Source organism: Phodopus roborovskii, unplaced genomic scaffold, assembly GCF_943737965.1.
Source record: "Phodopus roborovskii unplaced genomic scaffold, PHOROB, whole genome shotgun sequence".
NCBI lineage: Eukaryota > Metazoa > Chordata > Mammalia > Rodentia > Cricetidae > Phodopus > Phodopus roborovskii.
This window is the reverse complement of record NW_026125554.1, coordinates 282,887-304,493: the sequence shown is the minus strand read 5'-3', so window position 1 is coordinate 304,493 and position 21,607 is coordinate 282,887. Positions and strand designations below refer to the sequence as shown.

General features: G+C 54.1%; 1 protein-coding gene across 1 annotated transcript; it reads left to right on the top strand.

Annotated features, from left to right (window-relative positions):
* The first annotated feature begins 776 nt into the window (after positions 1-776).
* Positions 777-17,633, top strand: Ankrd24 (ankyrin repeat domain 24). The gene is made up of 21 exons (XM_051177322.1): positions 777-840; positions 4,827-4,913; positions 5,026-5,156; positions 5,232-5,320; positions 5,740-5,804; positions 6,474-6,531; positions 8,294-8,364; positions 8,501-8,607; positions 8,789-8,976; positions 9,505-9,542; positions 10,038-10,118; positions 10,228-10,335; positions 10,990-11,034; positions 11,138-11,236; positions 12,379-12,451; positions 12,684-12,799; positions 12,897-14,381; positions 15,418-15,585; positions 16,583-16,711; positions 17,080-17,145; positions 17,377-17,633. Exons 1-21 carry the CDS (start codon positions 805-807, stop codon positions 17,452-17,454), a joined length of 3,318 nt encoding a protein of 1,105 aa, XP_051033279.1. The 5' UTR covers positions 777-804; the 3' UTR covers positions 17,455-17,633.
* Positions 17,634-21,607: the final 3,974 nt, after the last annotated feature.

The following is a 21,607-nucleotide window of genomic DNA, read 5'->3' as shown; positions in this document are numbered from 1 at the left end:
GGATGAATGGATGGGTAGATGAGTGGATGCGTGGGGGATGGGTGGGTTGGTGGGTGGATGAATGGGTAGATGAATGGATGGGGGTGGGTGGATGGATGGGTGGATGAGTGGAAGGATGGATGGGTGATGGATGGGTGTATAGTTGGGTCTTCCCTGAATAGACTGCTTTTGCTTACCAAGAGTAGTCACAAGTATGACTGGCCTTCCTACAAGGGACTGATTGTCAGGTGTCTCCATCCCTCTACCCCCAGTAAGTAAAAAGCTTATCACTGGGCAAACCTGGAAGCTGCACCTTGCTTAGAAGCTACCTTAAAGGCAGAGGAAGTGCCCCAGCTGAGGAGAATGCAGGCAGTTCCAACTGGGGAGGTAAAGTTCATTCTGTCTAGGAGACAGAATCAGCACATGGGGTTTTAGGAATAGTTCTACAGAGAAGCAGGGGAGGAGGATTCTTGGCATCAGCGATTGCACAAGAAGACTGCAGAGCTGCTTGAGCTAATGGGGTCGTGGTGATGGCCCTTACTGTCCACCAGCCCCTTCTGGGGACTGTGCTGTGTACTCACAGCTACCGGGCCAAGGATGAACTCCTCTGTTTACAGTTGGGGACATTTCTCTCACAGAGGGCACCTCACATTCACAGGGACACACAGCAGAGAGAGTGGCAGCAGATCTACCCAGGTGGGGCTGGCTGTGTGGGAGGAGCACAAGGCTGTGCTGTGTAGGGTGCTATGGCTGACTTCCCCAGCATGCTCCCTCACTGCACCCACCCCTTCCCCAGAGACAGGACCAGAGTTCCCAGCCGGCGTGATGAAGACCCTCCGGGCAAGGTTCAAGAAGACAGAGGTGAGTCTGCAGGCCTGGGGGAGGGCCTCAGTACCACCTCCTTCTCAAGCCCCAGTTGTAGGTCAGAACCCAGGGCTCTGCCTTTAGTGGTCCCCTCTGCCCCAGTATCCCAAGTAACTGTCCTAGCATCTTCATGGACCAGTTCTTTTTCGGCTAGCCAAATGCTAACTCTGCACATGGGTGCACTGCCTCCCTCTAATGGCCCAGCTCTGCTCTCCCATCCCCAGTCTGGGTCACAGTGGTCAGCATGGCCTCCCCCAGTGATGGATGGAAGCAGGGTCTTTCACATGCTAGCAAGGAGTCAGTGAGATACCGCCAATCTCTTCCCACTCCTGATTTCATTTGGATCCTTCTGAATTTAGCAATTCTCTGCTCCATGAGCCCTGGTGTCACCCTTACACCGATTTGTCAAGAAATGAACTTATATTGTCTGCATTTGAGAGATGAAGGGAGGCTCAGAGACTGCGTGGAAGCTGCAAAGTCACACAGCTCAGAAGGGTCCTGCCTCCTGTCGGGGCTGGGCATCTGTGGGTGTGGCTTGCACAGGGAATGGGAATGGAAAGGTTTGGAGACAGAGAGAGAGAGACAGAAAGAGAGAGAGAGAGAGGGAGAGAGAGAAAGTAAGGGAGACAGACAGAGAGGGTGAGATCCAGCAGTCGCTTTCCTACACAGTAAGGCTGGACTGGCCCTCTAACATTTTCCACCTGGTCCCTCATTTCTTCAGATACATCTTCCCACAGAATCCTTGAGAATCACAGCCAGTTGGAAACCCAATCACTGCAATAGCCTAGTAATGGGCTGGCAAGATAGCTCAGTGGGGAAAGGTGCTTGCAGCTAAGCATTTTCTGCGTATGAGTGTCGCCTGCATCCATGTCTGTGCACCCCGTGTGTGCAGTACCTGTGGAGGCCGGAAGGGGAGTCGGGTCCCCATAACTGGAGTTAGAGGCGGTTGTGAGCCCCATATGGGTGCTGGGAACCGAACCCCGGGTACTCTTCAGGGGCAGCCCGTGCGCTAATCACCGAGTATCTCTTCTGAATTTGATTCCCAGAACCCACTGGTGGAAGGAGGAAAATGACTTCACAGAATTGTGCTCTGACCTCTGCCTCCATGCACCTGGGCACGCACCCCGTAAATGTACTCTTTAAATCAAAGGGGAAAATGCTTACTGAAAAGCTGAATTAGACCAGCTGTGATGGTGCACACCTTTAATCCCAGCACTCGGGAGGCAGAGGCAGACAGATCTCTGTAGTTCCAAGACAGGCTCCAAAGCTACACAGAGAAACTTGTGGGGGAAAAAAAGACATGTCTATTTTAGAAGCTGAATTATTTCGAAATCTTGCAGCCCATCCCTGGTGAGACACGCCTAGCTTGGGATGGGCCACGGCTGTGTTTCCCGTGGGGCGCTGAAGGGGCAGTGTTGGGGTGGGAGGGGCGGGGGCTCTGGGGCAGCCTGGGCAGCAGATGGCAGACCTGTCCCGCCCCCGCCCGCCCTTCTCTGGTTTCCTTGCAGCAGCCAGAGTGAAGCTCCGCTTTTGTCATGGCAGCCCCAAGGGAAGAAAGCGAACACCCATGGCTGCTGCAGAGGCCTCCCTGGCGCCCTGGGCTTCTGGGTCCCTTCCTGGGGTGGCCAAGCGCCAGGCTACATCTCAGCTGCTAGGCAGGGGCGCAGCGGGCTCTGGGCATTGGTTTCTCATGTCCAGAATGGGAATTACCTTATATGGGGGCCCCTCGATGACCTGATCTAATTGAGAAAACCCCCTCGGAGGCTTGTAAAGATTTGTTGGTGCTGTCCTTGTAGCCCAAGCTGGCCTTGCCTGCCTCTGCCTCCCGAGTCCTGGGATTAAAGGCATGTGCCACCATGCCTAGCTCAATAGTCTCTTTCTCTGTCTCTCTCTGTTGGAACACCTGTGTGTGTGTTTGGGGGGGGGGGGCGTGCACGCATGTGCCACGATCTCTCCATAGAGAAGTTTGGCCCAGTGCCCAGAGTGTTGAGGGACAGGGAGGCAGGATTTGCTTGTTAGGGAACACATGAGTAACTGTGTAAGGCTACTGGGTGAACTCCTCACTTCACCCTAAGTTCTGACTGTCTGGAACTCCACATCCCACAGATCTGTCGAGTGTCACTGTTGCCCAGTCCCCAAGACACCTTCTATAGTGCCAGCTACACGCACAGAAGCCACAGAGCAGGAAAGAGCTTGCCTTGGCTCTGAGTTTCCTACGCATCCAATAGTCACTCAATAAAGCCTGAACAGGAGAGCCTCTGCCCAGGGCTGCGACATGGTGCCCAGAGACCCTTGCCCTCCCCCAGCGGCAGGCTGAGGGATTCCTCTGTGGGTCCTGCGTGGAGGGCTCTAATTCCAGCCAAGGGAGACAGAATTCGGGCTGCACCCTCTCTTTCAGTTGATCTGGGTTGGGTGAATGAGGTGCAGTCCTGACTGTGTACCAGGCCTGTGCGGGGGCAGGGCGTCCTGCTAGCTTGGCCCTCCAGAGCTGCGTCTGACAGGTCTACAGGTCTACATGAAACCCATTTGCGCATGTGAGGAGGGCTACGCAGGTGAGGTCTAGGTCAGTCCCAGGTCAGGTCCGTAGGTGGATATGGGAGGGGCAGGCGCGGGTTCAAGTTCAGAGTGAGAGCCTGTGGAAGGGATCAAATGATGACAGTGTGGATGGGTGGACGGGTGGGCCAGAGGAGTGAGTGGGTGAAGGGATGAGTGCGCCCTGAATGTGCCCATGAAAAGATGGGTTAGTGAATGGGGGTGAGGAAATTAACGAGAGAATGAATGTCTGAACGAATGAATGAAAAGATAGGCCTGAATGTACGAATGAATGAGTAGACGACTGGGAGATGATGGACCAATGAATGACGGGTCACCTGCCAGGCAGGATCGTGGCTGAGCTGGGGGAGGAGCTGGGCGGGTCCTGTGCCTGAGGAGGAGGGCGGGGCCACGAGTGTAGGGGAGGTGGGTGTGGGCCTGTTTGGCTCTGTCCCCACCTTTTCACCATGAAGCAGCTGTGCCTATGCGCAGCCGCCTCCTTCACGGTAGGCGTTTGGATCCCTCTGCGCCTTCCCCTCCTTCCCGGGGAAGATGCTCGACCGGGGCGGGGAGCAGGGAAGCTGCGGGGCGTAGGCTGGGCGTGGAGGGCTGCGCCGAGGGCCTCGGTGCGGGCGCGGGGTCAGCCCGGTGTTGCAGGGTGCAGGTCTTGTAGGACACTTGGGAACAGTCCATGCTCCTGGGCAGGGAGTTTAGGAACATCTGCGGTTGCAGCTCTGCCGGCCAAGCCTTAATGCTAGGGGGTGGGGGGGGGGGAGGGACGACGACGATGAGACCCTGGCAGAAGAGCTGTGAAACGCGGGGGTGGGGGTGGGGCGCGTTGTGGGGTCAAGTGGCGCTGGAGGATGTTTTGGGAAAGTCCGGTCACCCAAGTGTTGGGAGGCTGAGGCAGAGGAATCTTTAATTTGAGGCTAGTCTGATCACATAGTAAGACTCTGTCTCAAAAAACTAAGACGAGGGGTGGGGCTTTGGGTCAGTGGGCCAAGCCTAGCACCCACAAAGCCCTGGCTCCCTTCCCCAACACTATGTAAACCAGTGTGATGGTTCATACCTGTCATCCCAGCCCTGGGGAGCGGGGAGGCAGGAAGATCAGGAATTCAAGGTCATCCCTGACTCACAGGGATGGGCTACATGGCACCCCATCCTGCCTCAAAAATCAAAACCAGCAGGGGCATTGGAGACCTTGCCTTTAATTCCAGCACTTTGGGGGCAGAGGAAGCTATCCTGATCTATATAGTTAGCCGCTGCCTCCCACAAAAAAGGTGGGCGCTGTCTTATAAAATTGGCTTTGGCTTAAGTTACAACGAGGGGAGGTGGTTTGAGGACTGACATTTGGAAGACAGTGTGGGGGTGGGTCTGCAGACACGTGCTGGGAGATGCAGGTTTCAGAGACGATGTCTCGAGGCTCCCAGCCAGGACCACTTACCCCACAGCTCCGGCTCAGCTCTGCCGACCTCGGCTCCTGCCCGCCTTGTGGTCCGTGCCCTATCCCGAAATCCACAGCAAGAGGCAGGCGCCAGGCAAGTGCCCAGGAGTGGGTGGGTGAGAACTCGGAGCAACTGCCCCTGTTCCTTGGTGGGGAGCAGACAGTGATCCATTCAGTCCCATGCACCTCTGGGTGTGCCACTGCAGGGCCAAGACTGGGGCAAAAGTGATCAGCGCCTGCTCCAGGCCGTGGAGAACAATGATGCAGCCAGAGTGGCCTCACTGATTGCCCATAAAGGGCTGGTGCCCACGAAATTGGACCCCGAGGGCAAGTCTGCGTGAGTGCCCAAGCCCTGGGACCGGGGTGGCTTTGGACACTCTTCTGGGATTGACCCCCTAACTTATGCCTTTAGGTTCCACTTGGCTGCCATGAGGGGTGCATCGGGCTGTCTGGAAGTGATGTTGGCTCAAGGCTCAGATGTCATGAGTACAGATGGAGCAGGTACTTCTAGACTTCTAGGGTGGACGGCAGGGCTGGATCAGCTGTCCAGAGCAGGGACCACAGGGCCAACAGTAGGAGCATCCTCCACACCACTGGCACACACCTGTCATCCCAGCTCTGTGCGGAGGTACAGGCATCAGTAGCTCTAGTGATGCTCAGCTGTATGTGAGCTGGAGGCCAGCTTGGCCTGTATGAGACTTGCCCTTTAATCCCAGCATCTGGGTGGCAGAGGCAGGTGGATCCTTGTGAGTTCCAGGCCAGCCTGGGCTACAAAATAAGACCCTGTATGGAAAGACAACAGACTGCACAAATAGGTCTACGGGAACAGCTGGTTTTAAGAAGTAGCTGAGTTTGGAAGTTCAGGCTAGGGAGGGGGCTGAGCACACCTGGAGGACACTTCCCATCTCTTCTTCCCTCAGGTTACAATGCCCTTCACCTGGCAGCCAAGTATGGGCACCCCGAGTGCCTGAAGCAACTCTTGGAGGTCCTGATGCTCATTCTCTGTTCACACAGAACTCCAGTTACTTCCCCAAACCCCAGCTGTTCCTGGTCCCCCAGTTCTGTCCCTTCTATTACTGTCATTCAAGTAGGGTCACCTGGGGGGGGGCTGGAAGATGTGTTCTCAAGGTAGGAAGATGGGGAAGGGGGAAGAAAGAGCCAGAGGGGCTGGAGAGGTTGCTCAGTGGTTAGAGCACTGGTTGGTCTCAGAGGACCAGGGTTCCCAGCACCCACATGGAGGCTCACAGCCATCTGTAACTCCACATCCCAGTGACCCTACCCCCTCTTCCAGTTTCCTCAGGTACTCATGCTCGAACATGCATACGCGCACATGTGCACGCGAGAGCGCACACGCGCGCGCGCGCACACACACACACACACACACACACACACGGTCTTAAAGAGAATGAATCTGCGGGCCAGTGAGATGTCTCACCAGGCAGAAGTGCTTGCCCCAAGCTTGATGACTCCCTCAGGTCGTCTTCCATTCTCAGCAACATGCAGTGCCAAGTGCAAGCATGCACACACACATAGAAACAAAGGCAATGGAAATATAAAGAAAAGAGCCTGAGATACAGCAGAGCCCAAGGGAGCAGGGAGGCCCAGAAATCAGTCACTCAGGAAACAGATGGTATCACCTGTCACTCCTTCCCAGGCTTCCTGCGTGGTGGACATTGAGGACAGCAGTGGGTGGACAGCCCTTCACCATGCAGGTGAGTGCAGTCAGGGTCTGCCAAATTCAAGGAAGGTTCTCTGCCAGTGAAACATGCCCCCTGTCCCTCACTGGGTATTCTAGACAGGGCCTCCCTCTGACCTGCAGCTCCAGATCTTTTTCTTAGTGTCTATGGATGTGTGTTCATGTGTATGGTAATCTCAGCGTTATGTCAGGGCCTCCCACCTCATGTGAGACAGGGGCTCTCTGGACCTGGCCTCCTCAAGTTAAGCTAGGTTAGGTGACAAGTAAACCTTGGGTCCTTTTGCTTCTGCCTTCCCGGTGCTGGGGTCATGCACCCCCACACCTGACTTTTATGTGTGTTTTGGGGATGGAACTCAGGTGTCTTATAGACTGAGCCATCTTCCCAGCCTGTTCCTTACTTATTTTGACACAGAATCTCTCTTTGTAGTAGAGGCTAGCCTTGAAGTTGGGGGTCTTCTGCCTCAACCTCCTGGTTGCTGGGAGACAGATGGGGACCATCATCTTCAGTTGCTTTGCTTGTTTGGTGTGCAGCACGGGGCTCAGCTCGAGCCGCAGGCACCATCGGAACCAGGCCTTTTGCCCCATTGTACAAAGAATTTAGGCACATGCGCCAGTGGGAAACCCTATTTCTTGGACCCCAAAGCCTAGCCTGTGGATGGATAAAGTAGGGTGGTTAGAACCCCAGTTCTTTCCAGAATCTCCTGGACTGTGTCCTCAGAACAGCCAAGGACTGATTGCTGGAGCCCACGAGGACAGGGTCCAGGCCTGCAGACTCCTCCAGGCAGAACTTCCTGCTCCAGGGGACAGGACACTTGGGTTTGCTCTGGGGGTGTTAGTCACTAAGTCCCCAGTCAGAGTGGCATCTTCAGGTGGTGTCCATCCCACCTGAGGTGTGTCTTCCCACACTAAGGGGTGTCTTAAAAAACAAATTGCATTGATTTGTTTATTGTGGAGGTAGGGTCATCTGTGTCAGGTGCTTGTGTGGAGTTGGAGGATGACTTTTGGGAATGGGTTCTCTCTCCCAGCAGGTGTGTCCTGGGGATTGAACTCAGGTCAGTGGGCTTGGCAGCGAGTGCCTTTACCAACTGAGTAATCTTCCTGGCCCAGTTTTAAAAAAGTTGTTTTGTTTGATTTAAAATATTTTCTTTGCCTTTTTTTTTTTTTTTTTTTTTTTTTTTTTTTGAGACAGGGGTTCTCTGTGTAGCCCTGGCTGTCCTGAAACTCACTCTGTAGACCAAGCTGGCCTTGAATTCACAGAGATCTGCCTGCCTCTGCCTCCTGAATGCTGGGATTAAAGCCATGCACCACCACTGCCTGGATGATTTTAATTTTTTTTTTTAAAAAACATGTATTTACAATTTTTTTTATGTGATGAGTATTTTGCTTGCATGTATGCCTCTGATAAGCCAGAAGGGGGGCATCGGGTCCCCTGGAACTGAATTTACAGATGGTTGTGAGCTGCCATGTAGATGCTGGGAATCAAACCCCGGTTCTTTGCAGCAGTAGCCAGTGCTCTAACCACTGATCATTGTTCCTGCCTTGAGGTTTTAGTTGAGTCATGGTTGCATTCTGTAGCTCAGAATGACCTCTAAGGTGCAGCCATCTTTCCTCCTGGGCCTCCCAGTTGCTGGCATGACCGGTGTTAGCTGCCATGCTGCAGAGTGAGTTCCAGAGCCGCCCAGGCTGCAGACTGGGACCTTGTCTCAGCAATAAACATTAATGTGTCACAGCAGGCAGCTGCCTCTTCCACCCAGTTTTCTGTCTCCTGTCTTTCCCAGCGGCTGGCGGTTGTCTGTCCTGCTCACAGCTGCTCTGCTCTTTCAAGGCACACATGAATCCCCGGGATCGGGTGAGCTGCTGGGATCTTGTGGTGTGTGTGGGGTACAACACTATCTTTTTGGTGGCAGCCACCAGGCATCATCTGCAAAGCGTGGGGTGAGTCTCCAGGGTAGCCATCACTCATGCCATCTCATCTTCCCTATCAGTCGGGTGCCACACCCCTCATCATAGCAGCCCAGATGTGTCACACAGATCTGTGCCGTCTCCTTCTACAGCAGGGGGCTGCAGCAAATGACCAGGATCTGCAAGGCAGGTGAGCTCCTCCCCTCCCGACCTTTCCATCATATGCTGTGTGACTTGGAGCAGTTATCTGGACCTCTCTGAGCTGGGGAACTAGGAAGCTTCTTCAGTGTCTTCCTGGACTGTGTGTAGAGTAGGGTTTAGGGGATTGGGGATAAGCCCCTGTCCCCTCAGCATCCCCCTTACCCCCACAGGACAGCCTTGATGCTGGCGTGTGAGGGGGGCAGTCCCAAGACTGTTGAAGTGCTCCTGCAGGGTGGAGCCCAGCCGGGCATCACAGATGTACTGGGCCAGAACGCCACCCACTACGGAGCCCTGACTGGGGACAAGCTCATCTTGCAGCTTCTACAGCAGTCTGTGCAGCACCCTTCACCTCCCAGTGGTGTGCAAGCCCTGCCCTTCTTACCTGTCTCCTTCTAGGCAGTTTCTGGTCATCCCCTTCTTTGCATGTTACTGATAGTTTCAAGGTACCCCGATCTGCTAGGTCATGAAAATTTTCTTTTCCCCTGCTTCAGGGCAGTTTCAAGGGGCCCCAGAGGACTTAAGAGTGGTCTGAAGGTCCACTGTGATTTCTTGGGTCACCCTTAGTATGGAAACTTCCCAAGCTACACTGCCCTGAGAGTTCTGAGGCCCTCCTTACTCGGGATTCCACCCCTGTAGGTTTCTACCTTAATTTAATGTTCCTGATTCACAGGCTTGGCTTTAAGGTGTAGGACGAGAGAAGTGAGATCTGAGTTTGTGGGTTGCCTAGGTTACATAGTGAAACCCTCCCCAACCCAGAACAACAACAACAAAAATACTAGCTCTTGGGAGCTGCAGAGCCCTCGGAGGGACCCGGGACTGACCAGCGGCCTTTCTGGAGCTGAGAACACAGAACTGGGTCCCTGACTCTGCTCCCCCTCTCTCCCAGCCTCTCTAGAGGAAGACTCCGGAGAGGCCTCGTCTCAGGTAGGAACCTGGAAGGCTGACAGTCCCCTGCATCATCCACACTCTCACTATTCCCCCCCCCCCAACCCCAAAAGGAAGAGAGACCCACGAGGACAGCAGTTGTGTTCCGCTGCTCCTGGACGTGCTGCCACCCAGTGGCAGTCACGGGAATACCAGCAATCCTACACAGGGACAGAGACTGGGGCCTGGATGGGGGTTACTAAGGACTGTGTTCAGGCAGAGGGAGATATGAGCCTGGCCACTTCCACGCCCCCGCCTCGGGTCTTCTGTGTCTCGGGCTTCACAGGGACAGAAACTGTCACAGAGGACAACAGAGCCAGGGAAAGGGCGCATCGCCAATGGTGGGAGGTAGGGCGAGTGGGGCGAACTTGGGGTCAATCACAAGAAAGCAGGGAGGAGCTGGGGCTGCTGACAGCTGGGGGCTGGTCACACTGCATCCCCTGAGTGGATCCTGGCCCAGGCCCCGTGTCCTGTGTCCCCCTGTGCCCACACCAGAACTCTGTGTCCAGCCATGAAAAACGAGGGGCCCCCAAGAAGCGGAAGGCACCCCAGCCTCCAGCCAGCACATCCATTCCCGTAAGAGGTGGGGGTAGCTTGGGGTGGGAGGGGGCTCTGCCTCACACTCAGGATGGTGCAGCCCTGGATACCTCGCCTAAAGTGACTTCCGCCGATGGGGAGGGGACAGGATGATCAGGAAGCTTATGAGGAGATTATGCGCCTGCGCCAAGAGAGAGGCCATCTCCTGCAGAAGATCAGGGGCCTGGAACAGCACAAGGAACAGAGGAGAAGGGAGGTTAGGAGGCTGCACGGCCTGTGGTCTGCGTGTGGGTGAGCTATTCCTTGGGACACCACACCCTAACTTCCTCCCCTTCCTTCTCTCTCTGCTCCAGACACTTGGCCCCTCACTGGCCTTCCCACATGCCAGGCTCTGTCCTGCCCCAGGGCCTTTGCATGTGGTGTTTGCAGTAGAGAATTGCTGTCTGTCCAGCTGTCCCCAAGGCTCTCTTCCTATTCTCTGCTTGTTACCTGCCGACCGACATCTCCCCAGCCCACCTTATGTAAAGTCACACCCTCATTTTCAGCTTCCTTCATTTCCACCATAGTGCCTCACTGCTCAAAGGCACGCCCCTGAGGGCACACTCAGGTGAAGGTGCCAAGCTCAGAGGTGATAAACAGTGGATAAGTGACTGGCCCATGTGGAGGAGTGGGTGAATGAATGACTGGCCTGGAACAGGGTCTGTTATGGAGCAGGCCCTGGGCCAAAGCACCTTGAGTGAGTGAGAGAACAGAGCGGGCTGTGGCACACAGCGTGAAAGCCCAGGTGGAGTGGTACACAGTAGGTGCTCAGTGTATGCGGACAATAGAGTCATGGCTGACAGACACTACGTGGCGCATGGCTATCCAGCTCTGTCCAGCTCCATCCAGTTCCAACCACTTCTACCCTCAGCCCCTGGAAGCAGAGGCCAGCTCAGTCCACAGCCTGGAGAGGCAGGTAGGTGGGGCGGGCCACTGCTTGGGAGGGTCCAGGGTCTTCAGTTTCAGGGTCCAGGGACTTGGGTCCTCAGGTCCTTAAGTGCTGACATTGGCCTCTGCAGGTGCAGGAGCTGCAGCAGTTGCTGGCGGAGAAGCAGGAGGAGAAGGAGAACCTGGGCCGGGAGGTGGAGAGTCTGCAGAGCCGCCTGTCCCTGCTGGAGGTGAAGGGGAGGGCTTAGGGTGCTGCCATGGGGACAGGGCAAGAAGGTGGGCAGGCTGGGATCCAAGACTGGGGGTGGGGCCAGAAGCTGGGTGGGGTTGGAGCCTGGAATGGAAGTGGAGATGTGGGGCAAGTCTGAGGACAAAGTCAGGGTAGGGGTGGGGTGGGCCATCATCAGAGTATAAGGGGGAATGCTGGGAGGGGCTGGGGGCCATAGCAGAGGAATGGGAAAGACCGAGGGGGAGGGGGTGAGGCCAGGATGGGCCAGTGGAACTTGTCAAGTGGGGTGAGTGTCAGTCAGAGCTTTATCGAGGCACCATGGTGCATCCACGATGTCCTGGCCACACAAACCCACATACCTATGAAGACTTGTCCAAACACACACATACAAAGATGGCAGCCACACTGACATACAAATCCCACATACCTCCCATGTATAAATCTCCCAATCACACATGTACCACACCCCTCAAACCTACCTTATACTGCTCAAAGTGTGCAATTAGAATCATCGAGATGGACCAGCCGATTAAGTGGCTTACTGTCCACTCTCTTGACCTGAGTTCACTTCCCCACACGTTGGGAGGAGAGAACAAGTCTCAAGTTGTTCTCTGGCAGCCACTTATGCACGGTAGCATTAGTGGACCCCCGTGCAGACACACAAGGAAGAAATAACATATCTTTTTATTATTATTATTATTTATTTTTTTATTTAATTTTATATAACAAAGTCCAATTAAATGAAAACAAACATTTATACACAATATTTGGGAATTTGGGCGTCGTTCTTTCCAAACTACTTCCTGCTGGTAAGAAAATAACGTATCTTTGTAAGTGAATAATTACACAAACATGCACTGAGATGATCTTCTATTGGTGAGGTGCTGGGATTCAAACTCAGATCCTTGACCATATGCTGGGAATGTGACTCAGTGTTGAGTGCTTGCCTAGTGTGTGTAAGGCCCTGGTTCACCCCTGCATCTCAGTAGAACATGGAAAGGCATATTGATGCTCAATGAATACAGCCACAACTAGCCAGGTGTCTCCAGGGTGTTGTGTAGATATATGAACAACCCAGTTTTGGGAGGTAATGGGGGTATCAAGGGACAAGACCTGGAGGTAGACTTTGAACTCCACCCCTAGAATGAGAAAGAGAATACCAGTTATGATGTGGCCACCCTGCAGGACGAGGAGGGGGACATGTCTGACTTTCCAGGTGAGCTCTGGCCCCCTCCACCCCCTCACTGCTGCCCACCTGGGATTCTGAGGGGTTGGGTGTGGCAGAGGCATGACCTTGAATGGAGGCTGTGATGCCAGGAGTGCCACATGCACTGAGCCCCCCCCCCCCACTTTCCTGAGGCAGTGCTGGGTCTCCTGCTGAATGATTCCTGACCCCTGTCCCTAATGGTGTGTATTCCCAGCCTGACTGCTCTCTCCGATCTTGCCAGGAGCTGATGTGTTGTCAAAGCACCCTCGTCCACAGGCCGAGGGGCTGGTGGCTTCCCTGCAGGAGCAGGTGGCTCAGCTCACCAGGCAGAACCAGGAGCTGCTGGAGAAGGTCCAGGTAGGGAAACCGAGGCAGTGCACAGCTCTGGGGACTTTGGGGTGGGCGGGGAACATGGTGAGTAGGCCCCTTAGCCTGCCTGACTCCCCATCCCCAGATTCTTGAGGAGTTTGAGAAGGACGAGGTGCAGATGGCGGAAGACAGTCAGCCTGAGGTAGTCCCTCTGGTCTTGTATGACCTCCTGCGTACAGAGCTTGAGCAGCTCCGGAGGCAGCACGCAGAGGCCATGAACACACAGCAGCAGCAGCAGGAGGTGACCAGGGGTCATGAGGGAGAAGATATAGCACATAAGGAAAGGAAGGACAAGGGGACCTCCACCCAGAATGGTCCCAGCGTCCCGGAGGTCAACGGCATTACGTATCCAGAAACCACAGCAAATGGCACTAAACTCCAAACAGAAGGCTCCCTGGGTGTCAGGAACACAGAAGCCAGTTATTCAGAAGCGGCACTCAAAGAGCCTGAGGCTGCAGGACCAGAGGCCATGGGGAAGGATGGAGTGGCAGCCGACGCCGTGGACACTAAAACCACTGTGCTTCAGGCCCTAGACATGAAAGCTGTAGGTAACAATGCTGAAAGTGAGCAGGTGGCGGCAGAAGCCACAGGAGGGAAAGAGAATCTTGGAATGAAGGCTGATGGAGTGCATGTGGTGCAGGAGGGGCTCACGGGTACAGGGATTAGTAACATGGAGGCCACAGGAGTGGGGGCCACATTAGTAAAGGCCACGGAATTGCGGGATACTGGAGTTCAGGCCACAGGAGCAGAGGCCACGGCAGTGAAGACCACGGGAGTGCAGGTTACAGTGGCAGAGGTCATAGGAGTGAAGGTCATAGGAGTGCAGGCCATGGATACAGGCGCCATTGGAGTCAAGGCCACTGCAGCAGAAGTCACCAGGGAGCAGGCCACTGTGACAGAGGATGAGGGAGCCGAGGCTGCGGGAGCTCAGGCCACCATCCTGGAAGCCATGGGAGCAGAGGCCACTGGGGCACAGGCCACAGCTGCAGACACCACAGGAGATCAGGCCAACTTGACAGAGGCCAACGGAGCTGAGGCAATAGAACTCAAGGTCACGGAAGCCCGGACCACCCGCACCGAGGGCCCCTGCGCAGCGGTCCTGCACCCGGGGGCGGCGGCGGCGGCGCTGCAGGCCGAGCTGGAGACCCGGATCCTCGGCCTGGAGGAGGCGCTGCGCAGACGTGAGCGGGAGGCCGCAGCTGAGTTGGAGGCCGCTAGGGGCCGGTTTGCGGAGGCTGAGGCAGAGGCCGAGGAGGCGGCACAGGGGCGGAGCCGCGAGCTGGAGGCGCTGAGGGAGCTGCTGGCCACGGCCACGGCCACAGGCGAGCACGCACGCGCGGAGGCCACTGAGCTGCGCCAAGCGCTTTCGGACTCGGAGGCTCGGGTCGCAGAACTCAGCTCCGCCCACGCCGCCGCCCGAGAGGAACTGGAGCGCATGCGCGGGACTTCGGTGCCTGCAGACGAGCACGAGCAGGCTCTGGGCGCGCTGCGCCACCAGGTGACCCAGCTGCAGACGCAGCTGGCGGAGCTGGCGCGCAGGCACGAGAGAACGAGCGCGGAGGTCTTTCAGGTGAGCGCATGCGCCAGGCTGCTTTAAGGCGTGGGGCCTCACCCAGTGCACATGCACAGTGCCCGCGAGGACAGAAGAGGGTGTCCGATCCGCCGAACTTTGGACTTACAGGCGTGGGGCGCAATGTGGGTGCTTGGAACCGAACTTAGGTCTTGTGCAAGAGCAGCCAGTGCTCTAATCCCTTTGCCATCTCTTTAGCCCTTAATATTTCTTTTTAGATTTAATTTATTATTCCCTCCTTATGTGTGTGCACACAGATGGTATGGTGGGAAAGTCAGCTGGCAGCCTGTGGGACCCAGTCGTCTCTTTCCACCATGAGTGTCCTGAGGACCAAACTAAGACTGCCAAGCTTTACTGCAAGCGCCTTTACCCGCTGAGCTGACCCCAAGCCCTGGCCTTCTCCCCCTTTTTTTGGTGGGGGGTTGTTTTTATAACAGAGAATCAAATAGTCAAGGCTGATCTTGAACTCATGACCCTCCTGCCTCCACCTCCCAATGACATTGATGACAGGTCTTACCAGGACCTGTTAACACTGGCCTGGTGCATGCTGGGCTAGCGCCCTACTCACCGAGACCCATCTGAGCTGAAAACTATAGCAGACTTGGTGATGCACCGCTGTACATGGAAATCCTGCCTCAACAAAACAATGCAAACAAACACAAACTTCTTACAAGGGATGGTGTGTGTGTTTTGAGATGGAGTCTTCCACAGTTTTCTAGGCTGTTCTTGAATTCACGATGTAGCCTTCAAACTGCTGACCTTCTTACCTCAGCCTCCTGAGTATCAGGATCTCGGGCTTGCACCACCAACTGAGAAAGCTGAACCACAGAGAGGCTTAACTACCTGTCCAGGCACACACACCTAGTAGCCAGAGGTGCATGGCAGGACCTCGATATCCCTAGGGTGGGGTGGGAATCCAGAATCATCTTGGAAGAGGAAAGCCATTAGCTCTGTGTGGAAGGGTGGGGAGAGTCCCTGGAACCAAGCTTCTTTGAGTCTAAATGTCCCGAGAGTCACGTGTGGGCTTGGGCCACAGGTGCAGCGTGAGGCATTGTTTATGAAGAGCGAGAGGCACGCGGCCGAGGCCCAGCTGGCCACGGCTGAGCAGCAGCTCCGGGGTCTTCGTACAGAGGCCGAGAGGGCACGTCAGGCCCAGAGCCGTGCCCAGGAGGCCCTGGACAAGGCCAAGGAGAAAGACAAGAAGGTGGGTTCCCTCCTGCTCGCTGTTGGGGCCCGCTCAGCCAAGGTTACACAGAACTGAAGACCCTCCCAACAGGGAAGGCCTTGAGAAATCAGCCCATTTACCCATGGGAAAGTGAGACACAGAGACGAGTCTCAGCTAGAGCCACTCTGGTTGCCGATGCTCCAGCTGGTCATGGTAACCATGGTAACTGGTGTGGCTCACTTACTGCCCTCTAATGATCCCCATTTGAAGTAACAGGTGCAGAGAAGTAAGTCCACTCACACAAGGTCACACAGCTACTAAATGAATCGTAAGCTGGGATTTGAACCCACATTTCCCATCTGTAATGTTTAGAAGTTTTTTAAATTATATGCATTTCTTTAGTTGGGGGTTGGGGCATGCATGTGGAGTTTAGAGGACAACTTGCCTACATCTGTTTTCTTCTTCAACCATGTGGTCCCAGGGATTGAACTCAGGTAGAGAGATAAGCTTGGCAGCACGTGCTGTTACCCACAGGACCATTTCACCGGCAGCCAGTTGTATTGTTTTCTGTGTGCTCTTTGTGTGCATGTGCATGTGTGGAGGTCACAGGTCAACACTGGGCATCCCATGACAAGAGGTTAAACCTCAAGTTGTGTTTATGGGTTACTGAGCATAGACAGCTAGGCAACTCCAGACTAGTGTCCCCCAGAAGGGCCAGAAAGACAGTATTTGCTGACCTGTAGGTTGTCTGCTTCCTGTTTGCTGTGAGAAGACAGGGACTTGTGTCAAAACTTTGATGAACATCCAGATGTGATTAGGAATCCCTTCAAGGGTCACAAAATAGGTCTTTGTGTTTCTTCTCCCCCAAAACATTTAAAAACTCAAGGAATATTTTCAGCCCTTCAGCTGTGCAAATACAAGTTCCCAGTCAGCTCAGCTCCTGGCCCAAATCAGTGACCCTTTATGAAGCTGTCCAATAGAGGTGCAGAGGTCCCTGACCCCTGCCTTGAGACTCACAGAGTTCCCCACACTTTAGATCACAGAACTATCCAAAGAAGTCTTCACACTGAAAGAGTCTCTGAAGGCGCAGCAGGCAGCCCCTGCCAGCTCCAAGGAGGAGGAGGCCCTTCGAGGCCAGGTGATAGCCTTGCAGCAGCGGATGGAGGTACCACTTTGCAGCAGGGGAGGGATGATGGGAGCCACAGATGGAGCGGTCGGGGTACAGATGGGGATGGATGGCAGATTCCAGGCTGGTTAGGGCACCAGCCCTGACTTGGACATCAGCAGCCACTGAACATGGGCTTTGACCCAGGTGGTGGCATGTGGGTGTGTCTTCCTGTGGGTGGCCTCCCCTTTCAGATGCTTCTGCTATCCCTCTTTTCCTCTTCTCCCTCCACTCCCTTCCTTCCTACCCACTTTTCTTTTGAGGCAGGGTCTCATGTGGGCCAGGCTGATCTCAGATGACTTCACTGTGTAGCCAAGGATGAGTTTGATCATCTGATCTCTCTGCCTCCCCTTCCCCCATGTCCACAGGAGGCGGCCCAGGAGCATGGTGCTGTGGTGGCTTTATACCGCTCTCATCTGCTGTGTGCCATTCAGGTGAGTCCCTGCCTCTTGACTGTCTCACGGTGCCAGCCCAGCTTCATGATTCCTTTGCCACTGCCTGGGCCCATTTCCCCTTCTGCTTCTGGGAACATCCCAGTGTACAGACCTGTCTCATGCAGTGTTGACTCCCTTGGGTTGGAGTAGGGGGATTTCTAGGGGCCAGAGGAGCACTCAGCTGGTACACAGGGTTTTTCTCTGCCTCTGTCAACCCCTATCTCACCACAGGGACAGATGGATGAGGACGTCCAGTGCATTCTCAGCCAGATCCTGCAGATGCAGCGGCTGCAGGCTCAGGGCCACTGAGGACACAGCTCTGCTGTTCAGCCTCCACCCTACACCTCTGCAAGCTGAAGTCACAGAGACCACCTTCCCCTCCCCCAGGGTGATGAACAGGACTCATCACACACTGGGAGGCTGGCCTGGAACCTTACCAATGGCTCCCAGCTGACCCATCACACATGGCTCCCAGCACTCCCAATATGTCACTTACTGTCCACCCAGGAGTATAAGCTCACTATAAGAGGGAGACAGAACCAGTGTGGAGAACTGGGCCAGGGCAGGGGGCCTCAGAAGACAGTCTGATATTCTATACCCAAAACACAGTTATGGCAGTAAATTGAGTGCAGTGCAATATTTAAAGAAACCAGGGAATAGAGTGTGGCTCAGGGGTAAAGTCCCTGCTTAGAATCCCCAGGTGAGGGGCTCAGAGTGTTGGTCAGGGTGGGACCCTGCTTAGAATTCCTCAGTGGCTGGGGGCATGGTCAGGGGTGGAGCCCCACCTAAAATTCCCAGTGAGGGGCTGGGGCATGGTCAGGGTGGGTCTCTGCCACCACTCTACAGCAGTGAGACCTGGGACAATGAAGCTTGTATTTTAGGTGGACTGAAACATAATGCAATAGCAAACTTTATTCAGAGCCCCTGACAGTATAATGTCTGCTGGTTAGGAAAGGTCACATGAGGACAGCCAAGGTTACACAAAGAAATCCTGTCTCCAAGTATTTACAAATAAAGAAAGGTTACATGAGTGAAGCTCTCATGAGTTCTGGCTGTATACAATCACAAGGACATGTCACACATGGCAAAAACATGTTTTCCACAGAGGCATAAACATTTAGTTGAATAACAGCAAGCAATAATGAGTAATAGAGGGAGCCATTGTAGGTTTGAAGGGAAAACTGACTCTAGAGAAATGTCCAGAGACCTGCAAGGATGACCCCAACTAACAATCCGAGCAGCAGTGGAGAGGCTGCCTTAAATGCCCTTCCCTGATAACGAGATTGATGACTAACTTATCCACCATCATAGAGCCCTCATCTAGTAGCTGATGGAAACAGAAGCAGACACCCACAGCTAAACACTGAGCCACCCTCTTGGAATCCAGTTGCAGAGAGGGAGGAGTGATAAGAAAAGGGGTCAAGACCAGGCTACAGTAGTTTACAGAGACAGCTGACCTGAACAAGGGGGAGCTAGTGAATCCCCAGACTGATAGCTGGGAATCCAGCATTGGACTGACTCAGACCCACTGAACATGGGTCTCAGAAGGCCTGGGCAGTCTAAGGGACTTCTGACAGTGGAACCAGGATGTATCCCTGGTGCAAAAAAAGGACTTTGGGGGCACATCCCCCATGGAGAGATACTCCCTTAGCCTAGAGGCAGGAGGGAGGGCCTAGTCCCTACTTCAAATGACTTGATAGATTTTGATGCTCCCTCCTGGAAGGCATCACCCTCCCTGTGGAGTGGGGGGTGGGGTGGGATGGGAAGGGGGTTGGGGGGCGTGGGAGGGAGGGAGAGGGAACTGGGATTGATATGTAAAATAAAAATTATATATATACATACACACACACACACACACACACACACACACACATATATATAAAACCAATGAGTGATCTGAGATAAACTCACTCTTATCTACAGCAGGGCGGAACATGAAAACACATTCCCAGAACAATTCTGTCTTTTGAAGAAACTTAGGTATAAGACTCTTGTCTTATTTTCTTAGGGTGTATTAAGGCACTCAGAATTTCCTCACATGACTCCATTCCAGACCTATTTCCTGCCAGACAAGCATGCATTTATGAAAGACCTACTGATCCCAAACTTTCTATCTTTACCGTCTCATCCCACATCCTCACCCTGAACATACCCCTTTGGGGTATTTAGGATCACAGACCAAGCTGGTTTAAACTTTTCATGCCCCTGCCTCCACGTCCCAATGCTGGCTGAGAAAGTGCTCATGTTGGGGACTGACGTGCAGCTGAGAGGTGAGAGCAATCTTCTGTGAGCCCTTTTGAAATTGCCCATGCGTGGTGAATGTCAGCCAGTGGTTTAAATTCGACATGGAGGGACTGGGTATCATTTTCCCTGTGAGGTGGGTGGGGGGAGTCACGCCACTGAACACTGAGTGGTCTTTGTATGCTAGAGACCCTTTGCCACTGGACTGAAGTTAAGTCTTGGGCCCATAATTTGTCAGTTGAGGTTAGGAATAGATCTGGCAGACTTTTTGTACCTCTGAGTGGCCTACATTCGGTGTTGGGTGGCCACCAGAGGGAACCCTTTTAATTCTGAGAATATCCAAGCTGTGAAGGCAACTGTTTTTCAGACTGGACCTGGCTCTCATCCCAATCAAGAGCCTGCCCCCAGGAGTACGCCACACCCACCGTGGCGCCATACCGAGCCACATCCGAGGGCCCATGGGCAGGGCAGTGGGCGAACACCAGGCACCCTCCCCGCTCTGGCCCCCGTGAAGTGACCGGCCAGAGGCCACCGCTATCCTTCCTCAGTGTTTCTCAAAGTCATTCTTGATACAGTTCTGACCCTTCACCTGGACGGATGAACTAGAGATCAGGGTGCCGCAGTGGGACCTTCTGTCCCCCCTGAAGCTCAGGTTCCGGCGACGGGAGGACCTGCTACTGGAACTCGAAGCTGGAGAGCAGCCACGCCTGAGCAGATGGGGTTGTGACCCTGCCACTGTGCACGTTTGGCGTCCCCCACTCCCCCTACCCCCCCCCCCCAGGCCAGGTGGCCAGTTGCAGCCTCTCCAGTACTAGCCCTTCTCCTCCTCAGATCTTTATAATTGGAAAACTACCCCCCCTTTCTCAGAGGGTCCCCAATGCCTTAAGGGGTTGGTGGAGTCCCTTATATTCTCTCACCAGCCTAATTGGGATGATTGTCAACAGCTGCTGCAGACGCTCTTCACAACCGAGGAGGGGAGAGAATACTATTAAAGGCAAAAAAAAAAAAAAAAAAAAAAAAAAAAAAAAAAAAAGTCCCTGGGGCCGCTGAGCAGCCCACGCAGCTGCAAAGGTAGGGAGAGCTTGAAAGTCTATCGCCAGGCTCTGGTGGCGGGTCTCTGAGGTGCCGCGAGACAGCCCACCAATTTGGCTAAGGTAAAAGAGGTGATGCAGGGACTCACCGAACCTCCCTCGGTGTTTCTCGAAAGGCTCATGGAAGCCTTCAGGCGGTTCATTCCTTTTGACTCTACCTCAGAAGCCCAGAGAGCTTCAGTGGCTCTAGCCTTCATAGGTCAATCGGCCCCGGATATTAGAAAGAAACTCCAGAGACTGGAAGGGTTACAGGAAGCTGAGTTACGTGATTTAGTGAAAGAGGCAGAGAAAGTGTATTACGAAAGGGAGACTGAGGAAGCGAAGAGAGAGAAAGAGAGAGAGAGAGAGAGAGAGAGAGAGAGAGAGAGGACAGAGAAAAGAGAAGGAGAGAGAAGAGACAGAGAAAGTGTATTACAAAAGGCAGACCGAGGAAGAGAAGGAGAGAGAAGAGAGAAAGAGGAAAGAGAGACAGAGAAAAGGGGAGAGAGAAACAGAGTGACAGAAGACAGGAAAAGAATTTGACTAAAATCTTGGCTGCAGTGGTTGAAGGGAAAAATAGTAAAGAGAGAGAGAGAAATGTTAGGAAATTTAGAACAGGCCCTAGACAGCCTGGGCAACAGGACCCCACTCGACAAGGACCAGTGTGCATATTGTAAAGAGAAAGGGCACTGGGCAAAGGACTGCCCCAAGAAGAGAAACAAGGGATCAAAGGTCCTAGCCCTGGGGACGATGAAGATTAGGGGAGATAGGGTTCAGACCCCCTCCCCGAGCCCAGGGTAACTTTGAAAGTGGAGGGGTGACCAGTTGAATTTCTGATGGATACCAGAGTGGAGCATTCCATGCTGATACAGCCATTAGGAAAATTAAAAGACAAAACATCTTGGGTAATGGGTGCCACAGGGCAATAACAGTATTCATGGACTACCCGAACAACAGTGGACCTTGGTGTGGGCCGGGTATCCCAGAATGCCCTTACCCTCTGTTAGGAAGAGACATTCTGTCAAAAGTAAGAGCCCAGATTCGTTTTGACTCTGAACAGCCATCAGTAACTGATAAACAGGGAAATCAATCGCAAGTCCTCGCTGTTAGACTAGAAGATGAATACAAACTCTGGGACGCAGGGGGCTGAG